General features: G+C 34.9%; 1 protein-coding gene across 1 annotated transcript in view; it reads right to left on the bottom strand.

The window, feature by feature from the left end:
- LOC113491850 (dual 3',5'-cyclic-AMP and -GMP phosphodiesterase 11-like) overlaps window positions 1-21,641 on the bottom strand; it is a 193,328-nt gene that overhangs the window by 143,977 nt on the left and 27,710 nt on the right. The window contains 1 exon segment of the mRNA XM_026869030.1: window positions 3,693-3,773. Coding sequence (XP_026724831.1) covers window positions 3,693-3,708 — 16 coding nt within the window. The 5' untranslated portion in view covers window positions 3,709-3,773.

Genomic DNA, 21,641 nt, shown 5'->3' with positions numbered 1-21,641 from the left:
AATTTAAGATTAAGCTTTAACGCTAAATACAGGCGTCTTGAGCTATTAATCCTAAGAGAAACAATAGATAGAACATGAAACCTTTCGCTTACTATAAAATAGGAGTGCAGTCATTATAACATACTCTATATGCTTTAAATACCCATTGACATTGCTACAAATTGTAACAACTATTATTTTAATACATTTGTCTTTGTAACTTACATTTATTCCAATGGTCCAGTTAACAAAGTTACTTATTTCCATTCCAGCATTCGCTGCCAAATCTTCCGCATCGTTTGTTATTAGGTTCTCGCGCCCGCCGACCCATGAACAATCTTGCTACTATTTAAAAATTAAACCTGCGCAGTGTACAAGGAACTTTAGCGTCGAAATTAAAAATGTATTTCAATTTTAGCTCCCAGCATTCCAAATAATTCATCTGGCTTACAATATGAAGTGGAGCGACAAGTAATTAAATTGCGACGGAGTCGAGGGCCTTTCCGACCGTGGTGAAAAACAAATTTGCTAGAGGCTGTCAAGTTTTACACTTAAGTACCCTACTTCTACACTTAAACTTAACTATAAGACTTGTTTTGAGTTGCAGGGATGGTATATATCCAAAAATTAGGAACTCATTAATCATGTCACACATATAAGACATAACCCAGTTCATTCAAGTTTATGGTGTTGAGAGGGTATGATTCTATAGCAACACTTATAAAGCCATATGTCTCACATATTAGGAATAAGAATACCCAAAACGCGGAATGACGTAAAAGGAAAATTACTATCACGCGATAGTTACCGGTATCGCCACATTCGCCACATAACGATCGCGGGAAAACTTCACCGACACTCAAATATAATTACGAGATGTTATCTCAAAGATGGAAGACCATTTACGTTTATTAGGGATTAAAAGGGTACGTTTACGTGGGGTGGCTGGCAATTAATAACGCCATCAATTAAACAAGTTTACCCTGTTGATTACCTGAGTATGTGCACTTTGAGGCACTCATAAAAATAAACTGGCTCGATTATGACTACTACTACTCATTAACATGAATGTTTCATTACTGGTTTTAATACTCCCATGTGAATATTATCTGGTACAGGATAAATATTAGCGGCGATCATGAAGGCGCGCGGGACTAACTCACCGCATTTCTTGGGAAAAGACATATAAAGTCAAAAATATAGATATCAGTGGTTTCATGCTAAATGAAATGTTGAGAATAGGATAAGTCATCTGAAACGTAAATATTCTCAATCTTACACTGTTTAATTTATGCCTCTAACCAAATTTGGTTAGATAACATCAAATTTATTCATAAGTCAGTAAGAACATAATTCTCACGAAGTGCCTACTTGATGGGTGACCAGATTTTATTAGGTCAATAACTCACTGAAACTATAAGCTTCACATTGCTTACTAGAGAAACTTTGAGTTACTTAATTGAAACGAAACGCCATCACATAGAACTAGCCAATTGTATACATTCTCTATGTGACGAGAATTTTTTTTTGCTCCAGTAGGTACTGCTTCCGCGAATTCTAATTTCAGCGCCCACAGCTGAATGTTTTCATATGACAGACATATACATCGGTTTCTGTATTTATCTCTGCCACGAACTCTTTGCAGCGTTCAAGGTTACGGGCGTCATCTCGTCGTAGCCAACCAAAACAAACGTGGGAAAGGTTCGAATGATGTAGGTAAATACGAAGAAATCATAAAGCATTAACAATCCACGCTTAAACACATAAGAACAGCTGAAAGTTATAACTCACACAGAGATCGTTTTCAACTTTAGTGAGGTACTAAACATGTACCTATAGCTCAAGTCTTCTAGACAACAATAAACATGTTAAGTACACCTCTCAGATGCATTTCCAGTAATCAAATCGCATAATAATCTGTTACTATAACTGCTATAAATAAAGGATTTTATGAATCGTGAAACAGTTCTAGAGGATATCGTTTGTGGATTTTATGAGCATATTTATCACATCATCGTTTCTGAGGAGCCGTAAAATGAATCAGTTTTACAGCATAGGTAAGGTTCAAATAATGGTAGTTGTAAAGAAAACTGCGATAAAAAATTCGGGTTCGATACGACTCGATAGAGACACCTCACTAAACATGGACATTTATTGACGTTTCTGCCAAGATTTTGTCTTCAGTTAATTTGCATTTCAACTCTTAGTACAACTCAAATGTTCAAATAATTAGAAAAGAATACGAAAACATCACGTTGATCATGTATTTTTGACCCAAATCGAAATATTTGGGTACTATAAATATTTATCCACGGCATCCTACACGTTTTTTGAGATACATCAATATGTATACACTACGAGAGAAATGGGCCGACAGAGATTTATCATTCCCACAATCTGGAAATATTGCACAGCTATAATCTAATACCATTTATTGCCAAGACCAGATTAATATTTGCGTCACTCTAGATTTCGACGACGCATTCAAGCTAGTGAAATGGATAAGGGACTTCCGTACGGAACATTTGATTTCCGTAGATTATAATCTGTGAATGAATTTCAGGAGTCGTGCCAATTGTATTAATAATAAACATAGTTTGAACGCTGATGGTAGAACGGCTCCTGAACTGAGATTTGTTATTGTAGTTGTGAAATATAGACGCTACTTAGTAGTGCAGAGGCCTGTCACACGACAAAAAATGATTTGAAGAAGTGATCCTTTTTTAGACGGGAAATCAACAACGTCTTGCTTTGGGTTGAGTTTCCGATGCGAAACTCTTCCTACTTTGGGTTGGCAGAAAGGAAGTGTCACTCTTTTATTGACTAACTTAAAACCCACCCTATTCCTTTTTTTGCACCTTGTATACAAAGCTGCGGTAACCCTTTCAGACAATTCCTCTGGCTCAGCAGGCATCACGCGTAATGGGTTAACATCTTCCTATTTTATTTTTACAAATGCATTATATATAACCAATCTGCTTTCGCAGTCGCGTTTTACTACTCGAAAGCGATATCAATTCAATCAATTTGTAAATGTAACACAAACGAGCCTATACAATCAGCGATAGAAGTTCAATCCACAAAGCTTGAACTGTGTCGGGAAGTACCTGACACAGATTTTTGAGTATTGATGAATGGAATGATAATTGAAGTTCTAAAACGTGACACAGACTTAATTTAACAATTATTGTCATAGAAAATATTGCACCATACAGATATAATTTGTTACTTGAAATTTGGGATATAATGCCTTCTATTATAACCATTTCTCTACGCCGGATCCATCTTTGAAAATTGAATAATGATCACAGAAATCTGTTTCAGCATTTTACCATGCTACTTGGGAATAGAGAAGAGGATTTCCAAGCACACCTATCCTATTATTTCAGTTTCTCAAACATGAAAAGCTAAAGTAGCAAGAGAGAGAATTAGAAACCTTTTCCAAAAAAATGCAGTCAAAGGACAAATTAAGCATATTTAATATGAAGTATTGACTAACACAGTGACACATCAATGCTAATAGTACATTAGATATGCAATAACACAGGCAGATCTAATAGCTCTTAGCAACAGATTCCCAAAATTTTCAGTCAAGGATGGAATTTTTTCCGAGAAATACAAAAATATATCTGCATGGAGTGGTACAGAGTACCACGGTGATATTAATGGTACAGTAATATTATTTTCCTGTTAGTAATAAAGGTGAGTATTACCTGGCTTTCTCCGCATTCGCCACTGCACCGGCGGCGGCGCCGGGCTGCCGGGGCCCGACGATGCCAGCTTGATGCCGTCACCTACAAACAAAATGCCTTTCTTAATTTGATGCACACGTTACAAAGGTTTGACATCGTTTAACACTTAACAGCCTTTGAGAAATACATGGGGATTTTAATGTGAATTGTTACTTCAAAGAGGTCAGGTATGTAGGTACTTAAGATTTCGAGGTTTTGACAGCAGATACTTAGCTTAGCAATGGCAGCCAAGGTTCCATGTCAAAAGTAGGAAGATAGTTTTTCTGGTATTTTGTAATTGGCATGGAATTGTTACCCCAAATGGTAGAAGCACTGAGTAGGCCATTTTTTTTTAATTCAAAAGAAGATCACCTAATACACTTGGCATAACAGTAGTTAATAATATATACAAAGTGAGTAACGTTTGACGTTATATGCATTATATACGACACTGCGGTTCCATACAAAATGTGCTAATGCAAATACAGTATCTACGTAATTGCATTATCGCATAGCGAGCGAACCGGCCGTTTTCTGCACGTGTGGAAAGCCTTTAGAGGAAACTGTTATGAAGTTTCAGTTGAATTTCCATGTTTAGAATTCTATAATGAATCCTCTTAATTCCTATATAATAGATTCATTTATTTTAGCTTTTTTGTGTATGTCACAACTGTCAATAATGCAATTTAGTCGGATTGCCATAAAAATAATGGGCAAAGTCAAACGCAAAAAAAGAATATGCCTCAATATTGAAATGTGTTCGTTTTTAATCAACCTATGGCACAGACAGACTACGGCCAAGACAAATTGGCAAAGCATCTTTGGAAAGCATTAGTGGTATCGCCTTCTAACGACATCTATGATCAAGAAACCAAACTAAACAAACGTCGAGAAAGCCACGCGTCTGATCTAACAAACTGAGTTCGTTCCAACAAGTTTGTTGGCAGCGCTTTGAAGTAGTTCGCAAAACAGCTCGCTAGATGGCGCGCAGTACAAACATGTACAAAGTTTTATGAACACCATAAAATGTTTTATAGAGTTTATAAGAATTCTGTAGGTACTGTATGGTTTTTTGTTTCCAGGTATACAATTATTGTAATTATAACCAACTGTAATCTTTTCTTTTAATTTCTCATTATTTAAAGCAATAACAACAATAAAACACCAACAAAATATGTACTGAGTAAGTACTCGGTACACCAAAACACTTCATTCACTGAAAATAATTGACTCATTACACGGCAAGAATTGCAGCGCATTTAAGTTAATATTCTTACACGTGAAGCCATTAAATGAACAAACATAAAATTTCAAATCTTTATGGTGAAATCGATACATTGAAATCCTTTAAATAGCAACATAAACTGTAAACATTGGATACATTTGAAATTCTAATCAGACCGAACCACTTTCGGACTCGACCGGAACAAACTGAAATAGCCTCCATTAATGTTCAAAACATTGCTGAGTTCAAATACATCAGTGTTTCAATAACATACTTGTTTCAATAACGACAAGAGATTGGAATATTATAACTATATTTATAAGACAAAAAAATGTGTTAAACTAGAAATGATTATGTACTCTACGCGCATAAACAAAAAGATCCGTCCAAAGTGTCTCAACAATTTTACACAAAAAAAATACAATACCAATTACGCCTATTACTTGGTGTAGGACGTCATATGAATAAAGAAAACAAGAACCAATTTGTAAGGAATGAAAAGTGACAGAACAAATTAGTGAATACAACAGCACTTCATAGAGAAAACATTTATATTGACAGAGCGGTTCTCCATCATATGAGACGTGCAGTTCTGGAAACGGAACGCCAATCTACAACCTTCAATGTGATGTCTCGCTTCCACAACTGCAGAAGTTGGGATAATTTTGGAAGGGCTCCTAGCACTTTTCGCTGAACTTCCAACAACCTGAGAACCTACTCCTGCCTCTTAAAATCAGCCTTGTAGTTCTCCAAGTGAGACCTCCTTGATGCTGTGAAATACGATGTCCCGCTTCCTCAATTGCAACAGTACTGGTTGCGGAAAGGTTACTAGCACTTTTCACTGGAGTTTCAGCATCCTGAGATCTTACTACTGCCTCTTAAAGTCAGCCTTATAGTTCAAGCGTGACGCCACTTTATATCGTGAACCAACAAACTGCAGAAGCACTGCTTTTTAGATATAGTGGTAGACTGTTAGCACTGTCGCTGGACAGCTGTTTTGAAACAAATATGATAACATTCACGTTGAAGAGTATTGTCTTACTTCTACAAAAGGTATTATGTCCTTACGTTCTATGTAAGGCCGATATAACCATCGTACAGTATTTTTTATCAATCAATCAAAAAGTGTTTATATCAGGTGAGCTGTTCAAGCACTAGTTCAATTATAATACTCTAGATGCACCTATCGTTTTCGTAACTCATTGTGACCACAGTCATGTACTCGTATATACTAAGGCTTCATAATGAACAGATCGTTATCATAACATTTTTGGACAGTTGCTTTGTAACCATTACTTGTCACTATGAGCAATCGATGGCCCGTTTTTAGCCCGTTATCTAAGAATTGAGGACAGTAATTTCGGTAGGAATTTTTTCGTACCCATCGCAGACATTTTGTTGCTATAAAATTTTATGAAGATATAATTAACGTTATTGAAGCTATGTAGTTTAAGGAGTACAGTTTTTTTTAGCACGAATAGAGGTAATCCTTGTGTCACGCGGGGTTTCACAAACAAACAAGTCACATGTTCAGGCAAAAACACCTGCACGCATGCACAAAGACACCCAGACTTATAACAAGCGTTCTTGAATTACACAAATGATTCGTGATTCGATCTATATTCGGGAATCGGTATATACAAAAAAAAAACAAATTCTTAGGGCGTAGCATATGAATATAAAAATATGTATATCGATACTTTACTCCAGAAACTCAAAGACAGCACAAACCCTCAATTTCAACTGATTAACGTTGTAATAACTAGCCAGACTCCCCAAAAGCCAATCAATGGGACCAATATTCGTTTCCTTCCCATCAGCGAAGATTACATTTTTAATCCAGGTAAAAGCGTCGTCTTTTAACTTTGTTAAGTCAGCCATAATGATGGACTAACCTAAGCCTGAACAGAGATTAAATAACTCTTGTGTAACAATGTTCTGTAGAAGATAGCAAATTAATTGGGTACTAAAACTAAATAAAACGAAAGTAAAAAAACTAAATAGAAAAGTGATTTGAAGGATTTAATTAATAGCCTTCAAAAGAGGCAATTTAATTTCTATTCCATTAATCAATTAGTTACGAAAAGCAATTTCGAAATATCGGTGGTGACTGTGGTGAACCCAATAGCAGACACGACATGACATGATAAAATATTCTCTGGATTTCAACTCGAAAAATGTATATATTGACACTATCGCGTATTGAGCTCATGATTTAGAGTTCCAATTGATCTCGAAACTAGAGACACCTGCGACATTTTCGCGTGAGCGCAGTCTGTAAAATTTTGAGACAAATGAGTACGAGTATGTTCCAAGCATTTTATGATTGTGGTATCTCAGAAATCAATATCAAGCTAACTATAAAAAAAAAGAAAAGAAAAGAAGAAGTCAAAGAAATTGTAATTGTCCAAATGTGAAAAAAACATCCCGCACCTGGCACGTTTTCGGCTAGACGTCTATACAAATAGACAGACTTATCGTATGTCAAAGTGATTGCGTCAAATTGTTCTCCTGTGGTAACACGTGATAGCGTGGTCAGGCTTAAAGAACTGTAATCAAATCCTTCTAATTATATCCATTACTTGAATAACATGTAAGTACTCACGTGCCCAAAGATTGATTGAGTAATGCGTCTGATGGATCCGACTAAGAATAGTAATTCACTTAAGATCTCCATTATTGATTGTAAGCTATTATTAAAGGTTTTACTTGACAACAAAAAATAATTCCATTAGGCCTTTTCAAAGGAATCGGCAAATTCCTTTTTCATAGAAATTACGTCGTTATTAAGATCGTTTATAGGTAAGTAGTTTTAAGTTTGTCAGGCGCTCTAGATACCAAAATGGAAACTGATGATGAAGACCAATGCCGAAAAAGACTTCCAGTAACTGGTCACTTCATAAGTAACGACTTTTTAACTACAATATATCTCTCTTATCGCACGATACAGTGTTTAATCCGAGTCAATTTCCTATCTGGTAGGAAATGCGATGTTCATACGGTCGACGGAAACCATGAATGGAGTTGGTACTATACGTACACGTTGCTGGTGATCCGTATCTCCAGCGTACAATTAAATCGATACGTTACGGCGTAAGTATACACACGTGGAACACGCGGAGCGGGAAGCTAAGAAAACAAAACAAAACATTTTTTGGTCGATTTGTTTCCACTGTTCTGCTTATGGAAAAGAGCTTGTTTAGCATCCTTCCATCCCTCTTTTTTAAGTTTCACGTGCCAAAAACACTGCGGTAAAGTAATCAAAGGCGTCCAGGCTATCTGCAGATTTCAACAATAATTTAAGAAAAAAAAGTGCCAAATAAACGGAGAATACATTTTTTGTCAGGCAAAACAGTTCCACTACAAATTTATTAGTCTCAATGATAGGTCTTTTTACTGTTCTCCCATCTCATTCGGCCTAAGACTGAGATTTGCTTTTTTTGGATTAGTCATGGCCACCTCACAATGGCAGTACGAATTCTTAAAACATATTTTTATTACTGCTAGCCGAATGGAAACGTCGCGTAACTTTTGGTCTTAAAATTAATGTAACCAGTTTAGCGTCGGAAATCGATTCAGGTAGACGGTGGAGCTCGTGCCTGTGATTTTTAATACAATGGTTTTGATGAGCGTCTCGGTCATTTTCGCTGTATGGCTCGATAACTTAAGATATTCTCTAGCTTTTACATTGCCTGGATGGGTTACCGCGACCCTGAGACACAAAAGGGAAAGGAAAAAACATGGGTGGGTTTTGGTCTCTAAAGATCTGGCAAGCTCCTGCTCAACCGAAAGGGAGTGACTCATTTGGCGATTACTCATCTTAAAAAAAGATGTTCTTAAATATCAAAGTCAGGAAACAGTTTAGCGACGAATTAAAACTGACGTTTAAGTCGTGGCCTACTCATCATTCATGTAACCGTCAATCATGTGATCAAATATCACGTTAATCCGCTGTTTTCGAGCACTTTGCTCATACCCATAGGCCATAATGGATGATTTGAGATTTTCACTTAATCCCATACACAGGATGTTGTAGGCGGCTTTGTGTACGGTTATAGAACATCATTGTTTGTTGTCATTGGTGTTTGAGAATAAGTATTTTGTTTTAATATAATTATCATTTTCTCAAGTAACTCTTCCCATACCCATATATTAACTAAAAACTTTGCAGGAGGTTTGGATTAGTAGATGCGGCATATGTCCCATAATCCTTGGATTAAAGCACTTGTCAAGATTTAAGATTATTCGAGAAAATAATAAAACCTACGTATGACAGATTTAGGTTTACAATTCCACCTCAATCTACAAAGAGCAAATAATAGAAGCAACGTAATCTCGTCTTAATAAAGCCTTATTATTGCGGTAGATTAGACTTTATTGCCAAAGATTAGCTCAAATTCTAAAAGCCAACAACCGACGCAGTTAGTGTTCAGACTTATTTTGTGATAAAAAGAAAAGGAGTCTTAACAACTACACGATAAAGTCCAATTTAATTAAGTCAAAGGCTTAGAAATTGACTAAGTTTATTTGAGTTGACCCAACCAGTTCTTTGGGCACAGTTCCGGTAATTACGAAGTTAGTTACAGAGCAAACGAATAGCTCCTAAACATCCTAAAACAGCTGTTTTGCAAACGAACTCACTCGACCTCATAATTTATTTCTTTGTCGTACAAAATTGATGTATATTTTTGTCCCCTCTTAATGAACTTGAATTTTCATAGCAGATTTTCGAAATGTTGACAAAGGAATGTCATTATCTACGACGAAGCGTTTTTTCAGTCTTCCATAATGGACTCCAAATACATCTTAGGTCCGATTGTGATTTAATCGTAGATCCGTTTTGAGAAACGATTTTTTATGTGCTTAAATTATAATATTTTTATATTTAACTGTTTTTTTTTAAATATAAAATAATTCATGAACCTTGGGTTAACCTAGAAAAATGCGAAGACTACAAATGCAACAACAAATAAAAAGCGAGAAATAACATAAATTACATATTTTTTTATGATTTTGCATGCAAGAAACGAATCAATCTAATCAAGTTTTAAGGATCCAGGATCCTATAACAACGTCGTACATTTTGTAAGAATCCAAACAATACCATTTTCGGGTTTGTCGTCGGACGGGAAATTAAACGGGACGTCAATGTGAACACTGCGAATTGACGGGAAACCGACGAAATATTTGTTTTACTCGTGTAACTTCGGAAGGGTTCGGCTGGTACGTTTCCGATAGTTGTTTCAATTTCAAATAACCTAAAAGGGAAAATGAAAATGTTGGCTGGTTGGATTCAATGTTTAGTTGGAATGTATGATGCTTTTGATACATATGTTAGTTTGTTTGTATATGTAGATTGTTAGATACGTCTAAAGTTAGTAACATAATTAATCTATTAAAAAATGAATTTGGCAATACTGAGGCAATTTGTCTATCCTGTCGTGAGGTTGAGGAGGAAAATCCTCTTTGCAGTCTTTCTAGGCAACAGTTAACACGATATTGGAGTTCTCGGTTTGGTATTTAAGAAGCAACAGAACTCTCTCCTTGTGCCATGATCTTAATGGTCTAATAATCCATAATGTATGGCAGATTTGGTACGTAGAAACAAAAAATAGGGATATTTTCGATATTTATTTAAACTTGCTTGATCTGAGTTTGGCAGATTTTGCGCATTTGATTTGAATGTTTGTGAAAAACCCCGCGACTACTACACATATTGCTGATTATAATCAACCTAAAATAAATAAAAAACTAATAAATTTAAACATAATATACTTCTATTATGTGTGGAATTGGTAATCCTGCATATTGTTAACCAACAAAAGATCAAGAACGAAAACTGACCTACTCAATACTGAGACAATCTGTAGGTCAGCATTTATAGCTGATTGCAAAAACCCGAATTATTATTCATGTTTTCGGTGTATTTTTGAGAAGTGTGTATTTTTTTTATATAAGAATGGAGCATTTAATCGGAACTTAGAAAGAAATTTTCCTTATATCAAACGGCAGTAAAGTGCCCATGAAAGTAAACAGAAACCTCGCCTACCCTCCCTTACAGAGCTTAAGCTCTATAACATATTTTTTCACTCAAATAACCATTTGGCGAATCATAATTATTAGCCATAAGCCTACTTTTGTTGCTTTACCGCAATAAAGTTGTCCATAAAAAGCCAGAACCTATTCGAATATTGTCGTACTCAATGTAGCTCCTTACAACGTCATCCAGAAGATTCCTTATATTCTACCGACTTACTGTCTATATTACAAAATAAAAGCGAAAAATGTGTGTCTCAACATCTGCCTTCAGGAAATCTTACATTCCGAGGAGACATTCTCGTAAAAATAACATGCGGTTGGGAGCGAAATGTAACAACAAAAAGTAATATTGAATAGTACAAGTATGTAGTGCATTATTCATGGGACCCTATGAATATGTTGATAGGTGAAATGTTACCAGCTTTTTATAACAAGCAACCATTTTTTGATGCTCAGAATAAACTAAGCTTGAATACATTTAAGCTATTCTGTTTTGTAATAACAAAATGTTTAAACAATAATTTGAAGGTAGGTAGGTATTACTTTAAATTAATGACTGATAAGTATCTTCCTTTTATGAAATGTTATTTTCGTAAAACAATTTTCAATATAAAATGTGAAAATATCAAGCCTGGAGGCACGAATTTCCGATATACGAAACTAACAAATTGCATTTAAATTTCAACGTAACGTTCAAAATAACGACAAGTTTATTTAGTTCAAAAAACTCGCTACCAAAACTTTTAACAACGGCACTGTTGAATTTCAGCGATGGATACCAGAGCCATACTAGTTTTAAAAATAAAATAAATCCGACTAACACGGATGAAAATGTTACTAAAACAATAGCAACATGAAAGTTTAGAAAATACGATGGGATTTTGGATTGTTTATTTTTCATTTAATACGACTACGTATTCATTACTTACTGCAAGATGAATGTTGATATATCAGGCCTTATAATAAATTAGCTAATTGTAATTATCAATAATAGTAAAAAACAGGCATAAATAAAATTCCAAGCTAAATAATTTTTACAACTTAAAATCTGAGAGTAATACAGCCTTATCCTCAGGATAGGCAATTAACAAAATGTCAAACCAACTAATATTCAAGTCACGGCAACATATAGATTTGATGTTGAAAGTTTCCCTACAAATGAACGAGACCTGACTAGCAACTGCTGCCCGAATTCATATTTCACTGTTTTAATTAAAGCGTCGATCAACGACAAGTTAGTGGACATGCAGAACAAGAAATATAGGTATCTATGTATCAATGTATCAGCAGGTGACCCGATGTTGAAAATGGAAATCCATTTCCAATCCATCCATTTGGCATTATGCTGAATTTCTATTCTAAAGTGCATGTGTAATTGGGTAGGACTAGGAAGTATAACGTTTGGGAATCCGTTTAGAATAATGATTTAATAAAGGAATTGATATGATATTCTGCGAAAATTCTAAATGCTAAATTGAGGAAAAAAGTAGAAGAGTAGGATTACATTATACAGAAAAGTATATGATTTCATACGCGATGAAACCGGAATGATAGCGATCCTCTTAATAAATTCGCAGTAGATAATTAGATAATAGTAGCTTTTTCTTAAAACCACTACACCGAAGGCAAATAAATCCAACAGGAAATCGTTTTGTTGTTTTAGATTTTTTCCTATTTAAATAGAGAATGGTGAAATGATCTACAATATTCAAAGCTGTCACTAAAACTAATATCCTTATTTTATGAGCCTATAGTAAATACGCAGTGCTAGATATGACGCAAACTCTAATTAGAGTTCATGTTACGTATTGATAGCAAATAATACGACTCGGCAATATCAAGGAATATTATTAAGTACGTGACCGTAACACCACATGGTGTAGCCATATTACAGAAAACGAGGATTCTTTCAGAGAGCTATGTGGGCGAACACAAAGTTTGTCAAATTATTTGATGGATGAGTTTGCCAAACAAACTACGAACGTAACGCCTCCGGAACGAATTTTGATTGATAGCACGTTCTTTTAGAATCGCCTATAGCAACATTTAGGCCTGTCAATATGAAACATGATATACAAAATGTTGAAGGTTACACGGCGTTGGTAAAAGAAAATGTTCGTTTATTATTTTAAGACTCTTTGGAAACTTGATTTACAAATTCACCGATACCAATCCGAACGAAATCATGAACACATCATAGACTTTTACAGTCCGATAAATCAGTTTGATCGCTTGACTTGCTTATCAAATAAAACCATTCGGGTATGTCGAAGTTATTTGCAAAGAAGATCGTGTTCACCTATTGACTGGCTGTAACTCCCAACTGAGCCTAAAAGTTTCCTATAATATCATTTGTTTGTTCAGAAGAAAAAAACACTCGGATCTAAAAACACAATCTAACATCTGTCCCACGCAAGTTTTCTGAGGAGAAATTAAGAGGCATGGGTCGGTTTTTCTACTTAAGACGGATCTTGGCTACGTGTTTGTCACTGAGTGTTCAGGGATTATTTTCGTCCTTAAAAACCTTGTGGAAATTTTCTGAAACGTTTACTTACAATAAAACGTAGCAACTAAACGACCACGCGTAATCCTTGATGATGTCTGTCCAGGGACCATTCTCCTCATACTAACGCTGAACATTATTCAGGGCGAAATTATATGTTATAAAGGCCTGAAGATTCTCGCATCTATCGAAGCAAATATTTCTCGTGAGACTCAGTAGGTCGATTTTAATTGAGTACTTAACATGTTCTTAATTAATAATTTTCGCGCGTTACTTCCGCGACTGTTAATCATTGCTAAGTTGCTTGATATGTGTTAGGCTCTGATGGAATGAGATCAGGTTGATGGCGTAAGCGTAGATAAATGGGAGTTTTCAATATTATGATAACCGTAAATCAAAAATATTTTAGATTCATGCCGGTAAAGACTAAAGTACATAATCGAATATTTGAACAAGTCCTATTAGATCTATAGTCACAATAATTAACACTCCATTATTGTAAGGAATTTATTTGCTTACTTTAACACCCAATTCCCGACAGCTGGTCTAGGAGTTTAATTACCGGGTATATTGAACCGTAACCAGACGTGATATAGCGGTCAATAAAATGGTAGAGGAATATCAGGTCGTTAGGTAGATAGAGCAATGAAGGCGGCTGAAGCGGGCAATTTGCCGCCAGGGAATGAAATTGTGCATCTGCACGAAAACGCTTTTACATTGGCTCGTATTTTCTCTGTGTAAACGTTGAAAGCAATCTAATTGAGATTGAATTAGAAGTTCACTTCGACTACTTCGAAAGGAATCTCCTGCAAAGTTTAGAGAGACAGCTAATGTCTGTCTTTTTATTCATTAGACTTTTCTTACTTATCCTTACTTTTTAGAGCTAATTATTTACGTACTTGCGGCAAAGTGGGTATTTTTTCCCTTTCAACATTCAATATTATTAAAGTTGAAGGGAAAACAGGAAATGAAACGAAATTTAGGGGAACTAAAGCAACACCTCTGTAATTTAGTCTAGCCAAGAATATCATTCACCTTGATCATTCGCTGCCTGTCTTTATTTAAGTAGACATCAATTATCTGAACCCGCATTTAACGATTACAAATTCTCCAGGCATTAAGTCCAAGGGCTTTGGCTGAAGTGTAATAGGTGTTAGTTCTCTATAGGTACGTAGATCTATCAGGCTTAACATCTAATAGATGTTTTCTCACACAGACGTAACGTAATCGCCACTATTACTGGGTCGGCCTAGTTCTCAAATGAAGCTATTGTCTTTGAACTAATTTTGGGATTTCGTCTGGAACAAATGTAATGCCAGCAACGACAGATAGATAAGTGAGCATCATCTGGACGTATAACTTTAGTGCAAAAGTTTCTGCATGTAATCTTTTAGTACAATGATTTTAACTAGTTTTCCTCTACGAAACAGATTTTTCCCATTTAATGTTGGCCCTCTCGTGAGACTTCGGGTCAAAATTCCGTTCTTTGCGTAGTTATCACGGTAGATAGTTGGATCCTTAGTTGGAGTGCAATTTATTACAAGTGAGAGTTTAGCAGAAGCTTGGAAACTTTGGTTTGAGTTACGAGTGGGGATGGGGTTTAGTAATTTGAGATAGTTCATTACAGCAATAGTAGTAACTCAAGTATCAATTTAACACCCCTAATAAACAAGACTATTGCTTAATAGGATAAGGCTCCTTTAGACATGTTGAAAATTGAATAGTTCCTTACTCTGGCTATAAATGCTTTGACCAAGATGAAACAGAGATAAGTACCAGTAATTAAAACCCAGAATGTGTGTAATGTTTTGTAACAATATTCTCATAAGTAAAACATTATATCAAAGAAACTACATTTAGTATTAATGAGCTTCATAAATGAACAACTTAGATTTTCGTGTCTCTGCATAAATTAACCCAAAGAGTTTTCCTCTGGCCTGAGCAAGCAAGAAGTTTCAAAGGTGTGTTTTGTTCAGGCTTATAAACTTTCCCGAAGAAACTAATAAGCAAATGAAGTTTCCTACGAAGTTTCTTAGTTTAAACAGCACTGTTCGTGTGCCTTAGAATATACCACCTACTAATAAAGGAAAAAGAGTTTAGAGAAAGATTTATGAAGCATGTACTTTTGTGTATATTTTTTTCTTGTAAATGTACGCTTTTTACTATGAAAACACTTGGCCATGATGTTAATGAGTTTAAGTAACCTGCGGTGTGTTCAAGCATAGTATAACCTTGAGGACCACAAAATAACGGAAATCGCGGTGTAGTGTGAGCTAACAAATATTGTCAATATGAAAGTTTATTTATTTGTTGATCACGCCTCTGTAAACACGGATTTGGACTAACATTATAATTTATCTGGTACTGGCTTTTAGTATCTACTGGTATTCCAAAATTAAAATTGTTTTAAACAAAACAATTTAAAGAACCACAAACCACAACAACTAAAAGAACTTAATAATCAAGCGTAACCTCGTCCTTGATTATTTGTTAAAGTAACATATTTTAATTGTTGTTATAGCGGAATCAGAAACATATCATCTATGAATATTTCAACGGTCTAGCTATCACGGTTCATGAAATACGAAGACAGCATTGCCTCAGTGACAGGGTTCCGTTTTAGCCTTTTCCATATTTTTTGTATTCGTCCAGTTTTGGGGATAAAAAAGAACCTGCAAAGTAATGCCTTCATACTGGTTACTACCAGCAGCAAAACATATTGAGTATGTGGAACAAATCGAACTACATATTTTGATAGAAAAGTCCAGGATAACTGTCTAAAAAGTCAAAGGATCTTAGTCAGCATTGGAGCTTAAGCTTGACAGAAACTACGTTTTACGATGGCTAACATGAAAGATTATTCTGGAAACTGTCTTTAGATGAAGGTCACACGTTATTGTCATTCGAATTCGTTAGCATGATTTATTTTGTTGAATGAAGGCCATTTGTTTCTTTGAGAAAAATGGTTCGAAATTTGCATTGCAAATTATGTGGGCGTCATTCTAGATCAATTTTTAACAAATGTTCCTTGTTTTAGTAGCTATGTTACGTTATTTTAAAGTCAAGGAAAATAATCACAAAAAATAGCTTTAGATAAACAAGTACATGTAGGTATGGATAACATGCTAATTTATCTGGTTTTGCAAATATACTGGGAAAATCATAATAGTGTTGTCATTGAGATAGTCCAAGGGGAGGTCAGAGAGTTTTCCTGAGTAGAAATACCAAAGTATCCAACAGGAGACTTTAATCATGAATTCCTACAAAAGTGTTGATGGTAAAGCATTTGCAGCATTTCCTTCTCATGAAAATTGGGCAGTCTTATTAATTGAATGCAAGAGACCCGGCTCTGCAACATAAATTCGTAATTAAGGAGAGAGTTAGTCCAGTAGTGACAGCAACCTGCAACGGACTGATGACGATGAGTGGTTAAAAGTTCAAATGGCTAGGTATCTACTTCAGGGTATTTCAGCTCCCTTTAAAGGAACAGTACACAAGCTTCAAATCCATTATTATGTTTATAAATGACCTCCAAATTCGTCCATATCTACGAATATAACACACAACACTAATTACTCTTTATTATGACCAATTTATCATCAGACTTCAGCCGACATTTGTAATCAATCCCTAGAAGGTTCGAAGATAGATTGCCGACGAAATTTGATTCATATACATTTATTACCAGTATCAATAACTATTTACTGAGTACTTACAACATTAGTTTTTTTATTTAATTTCTTAGAAACTTGTTTCCTATGAATATTGGAAGCTGTCGTTGTATAATATATGAGAAGAATTACTTATTATTAATTTAATTTATCTACCCATAAATGACGTTAAGCAATGTTTCTTTCATCTATGGTATTGAACGAGCGCGAGATACTTTATCTGCAATTTCCTTGGGTGTTAAGTCTATTTCCTACTACCTATGTTCTACGTCTTTGATATCTCTCAAGGATCATAACGTGATGTATATCAATTGCTCCCTCCTACTAAACATTAGAATCTTCCAAGCAAGTAAACGTTATACACAGAAAATCAATTCGTCGTTAATTACAGGAATACAATTAAGTTGGCTGTTAAGTCCGTGACGGTACAATCTGTGTTTAATTACAAGCAACTTGCTCCATTGTGATGGGACATTCGGGTAGTTTTGGCAAGCCGAACTGTTTCACGTTTCATTTGAATACATAGTTTCCTTCTGAATTATAGAGCAGAATAAAGGTACATATAAAGTTTGTTTTTATGTTGCTTGTATTGAGCGATTTACTTAAATTTCAAAGTCTCCTAATATGAACTTATAAATGTCCCTGCAGCACAGACACTTTCCGATATTTCGAATCCAAATTTTTCGCTAATATTTTCTTCATCTTTTTTCGCAATGTTATCTCTGAAAGACGCACACTAGTAATTGCCTGCATTAATGTTTGTGCACTATTTCATTAACAACGCTGAATTTTAATATTAAAGAGATTTTAACATAAATATACATTTAAACTATAAATCATTACATCATTTGTTTTACATAACTGGTTAAGTGGTTAAAAAATTATTTTTTTATAAAAAAAAGAAATTTTAATTTTAATACGCATACTTAATATCTGTATCTATAGAGCCTACAAATATTTACAATGACGCACAAGCTATAGCTGGTTTTTTAACAAAAACATAAATTTAAATTACAAAATAAAGTTACGAAACACTACTTCACCTTAATGTATTTAATATCAACATCGATTAATACGTTATCACGTAATTTATAATGAACAAATATTTACAGCTCTCCAGCACGTTTCAAATCTATCATTAACTTGGCAATTTTTCATTCGATTTAAGAATTCAAGAAGTATACAAATAATTCGGAAATATTTATTTTATTAAATCTATAGAAATTAGTTAAAACTGGCATCAGTCATCTTGGTATAAACAACATTTGAAAAATCAGTAGGTACCTATTAGGAGGAACGAACGAAGGTCAAAATGTTGTAACTGTCTATTTACTTAAGATTCCTCCTTTTGCTGTGGCGAATTGGGTTCACAGTACTAAACCCCTCTTGGTTTAATTTTTTAATTCATAATATGTGTAGTTGGACATAACTTTTATTAGCATAATAATACTGTCGCATAATATTTCTTTGGCATCATACAAAGGCAATATGTGACATATAATGCAAGCAGTATTCACTCGTTCATTATTCGTAATGATCTTTATACAGAATTTCGTCATTCCAGTGTAAATTGTTCTAATTATTACTAAACGCTTATCATTACTAAACCCTTTAAAAGTAGATGCGTAACTTTGTAAGCATTATCACAAAACGCCTGTCACGGGCCAAAGTACGGTCAATACGGAACTGATCTAGACAAGATATCATTATTGTCGGTTCATTGCATAAAAACCTTTTAGCGATTAAACCAGTGTCCTAGCAAATGTGAACTTGAGAGCAAAAACACTGAATTGTTATTACAACATTGGAGGAGAAACGGTCCGTAAAGCCAAGGATTGAAGAACAGAAATAATATGATATTGTATTCTTTTACAACTTGTATAATTAGCTGTAGCTGTAGTACACGTAGCTTGCAACATTAGGATCGATAAATGACGGGCCAGAGGAAATGTCTAAAAGGTTTACTGCGGCCCTGGGACAAAAAGGACGAAGAAAGGAACATACAACATGACCTTAACGTAGACTCAGTTCCGAAAACACTCAAAAACATTTTAATTATTCCTTTCTAATCATTAAACAGCGGAAAAACATATTAAATTTCTCCCAAAACTCACCCTTACCGGAAAAACACCGATACTGTTCAAGTATTCATCAAAACAAACATTTATATAGAACAACAAGCAAATAGTTATCGGGGGCGGGAAGCTCGGTGAATTTCCTACTTTTTGGGTCATTACGTTAAAACACAATCCTGTCCCCACTCACTGACGTCATCCGAAGGAGACCGGAGCGGTTAACATTGAGCTTGTGTAAATAAACCAATGGTGTCTACTTACATACATACGTAGTTTGCGTCAATCTATTGAAAAGTGGCCCAGTTGCCGATTAATATTTTAATTTCGATAAGTGTCATTAATAACATTAAAATTACGATACTTAGACTTGCTTCAAAGTATATTTCAACGGTTTATACGTATCTCTTCTTAAGGTAAAGCTGTGAAGTGGCTAAGAATAGAACAATTAGATGAGAAAGACATTTGCATAGAGTAGCACTAGTGGGATAGGTTAGTTTAAGTTTTGATACAATAAATACTGTGCTTTAGTGTTAACAATAAAGATAAATATGAATTGAATAGCTGATATATATCTACCTTGATAATTTTCAGAAATTACATAAAAACTTGTGAAAGCTAGACGACACTATACACAATGGAGAGTGCCGTTTCTTTTACACAATGATTGAAGACCTAAAAGCACAGATCAAGATAACAAACACGATTTAAAACCGCTTACGAGTAATTGTATGACGCTATACAAATGTAAATAGTAACAAAACCTAATAATAAATTGGGCTGAACTCGTGACGAAATATTTGGAAAATCCAAAAACCGTTGATCGTACGATAGCCGAAATTCTTAAACATTTGCTTTAGTTATTCTCGATGAAAATCAATGACGTCACAATCCACGCGGTTCTTCATCATATGAATATTAATTACCTTTTGACGATTTTACTCTATGCAAACAATGTTAAATTCTTTACCATAATTATCATTATTTAAATGATAGACACGTCAACAGTTATTGTTGTAATTTATTACAGTTTGACGATATTTGTCTTGGGGTACAGTAAATGCGGCCAACATCACACATTTTTCTGAACCCAAAGTAAGCTGTGTGGTGCCGGCGGCGAATAGTACCAACCCATTTCAACCCGTGGGTGTCGTAAAAGGCGACTAAGGGAATAAAGGAACACAGAAGACGGGCAGCAGCGTCTCTGAACCGTTTGACATCTTACTGCGATCGCCAACCCGCCTGCCAAGCGTGGCGATTATGGCAATTCCTCCCAAATGTTTGGGAGAGGCCCTTGCCCAGCAGTGGGATCCCTACGGGCTACTAAAAAATATAGTAAGTTGCTAAAGCACTTCTGTTGTGGAATTCAGATACAGCGAAGGTACCACGAGGTATATTTCCTCGAGCTCTTTGGTCTTTTAGACCCTGTGGTATAAATTTTATTTTTAAGAAAACGAAGCAAATTAATTATTAGATATAAACAGTTAAAATGTTCGTTATGAATTCGAAATGGAAAGTTAAATTTTTGTTCAGGAGCGGATGTTCATTGCAAATTGTCAGTATTAATTGCAAATGTTTGCGTTAGTACCTGAACTGAATTAATATTTATCATGGAACAAGGACGGAGCAGATAAAACTAATCGTATTGTTCACATAGATAAAAATCACAAAATATCAAATTACTTAAGATAAAGCAGTGTCCACGAAGAAAAGATGGATTATAATATTAATCGCTAATAATCTGAACTCACTTAATTATATAAGATACTTAAACTATCAATGTTTATCAATAAAAATAATGATAGTGTTATAGAATTGTTATCCGTTATGTACTCAATAAACATTCTTATAATCCATTAAGATCTAAAGAAAGATTTTTCTTTATTATTTAAATAATGATTAGCTTAGAATACAGCTAAACAAAATCATTAAATTGAAGACAGAATAGATATTACATAAAGTAGGCAAGTGGTATAGGTCACCGCGCCAAACCCACTGTGCGCGTCGTGTCGCAAGTTCGATCCCCGCGTAGTATAAGTGTGTGGGTGTTGTTCTCAGTAGATGTTTTTGTCTTTGAATTAAATGTTTAAAAAATGCGACATAAGGATTGTATTCCTTAATGCTGTATTCCTAAGAGCTGCAGAAGAAGCTGCAATGTAGATACGTAAGCAAACAAATAAAAAATAAAGTATCAGTATAAACGTAGGTCAAGAAGTCAGATTCAATTAAGATTAGAATAACACAATGGCGAATTAAACTTGAATGGGAGCTGATGATGTCACTAGCGGATATTAGTGGAACAAAATGTCCGTTAGTGCCGAAGCGCATCATCATCGTTACCTATCAGACAGACGAAAATACATCCAGACTACTTTATCTGCTTCTTTTTACGTAACAACTCTCAGCCACACACGTCATCGA

Source organism: Trichoplusia ni, chromosome 1 (assembly GCF_003590095.1).
Source record: "Trichoplusia ni isolate ovarian cell line Hi5 chromosome 1, tn1, whole genome shotgun sequence".
Lineage (NCBI taxonomy): Eukaryota > Metazoa > Arthropoda > Insecta > Lepidoptera > Noctuidae > Trichoplusia > Trichoplusia ni.
The sequence above is the reverse complement of the archived record's forward strand: the minus strand, read 5'-3'. Positions and strand labels throughout refer to the sequence as shown.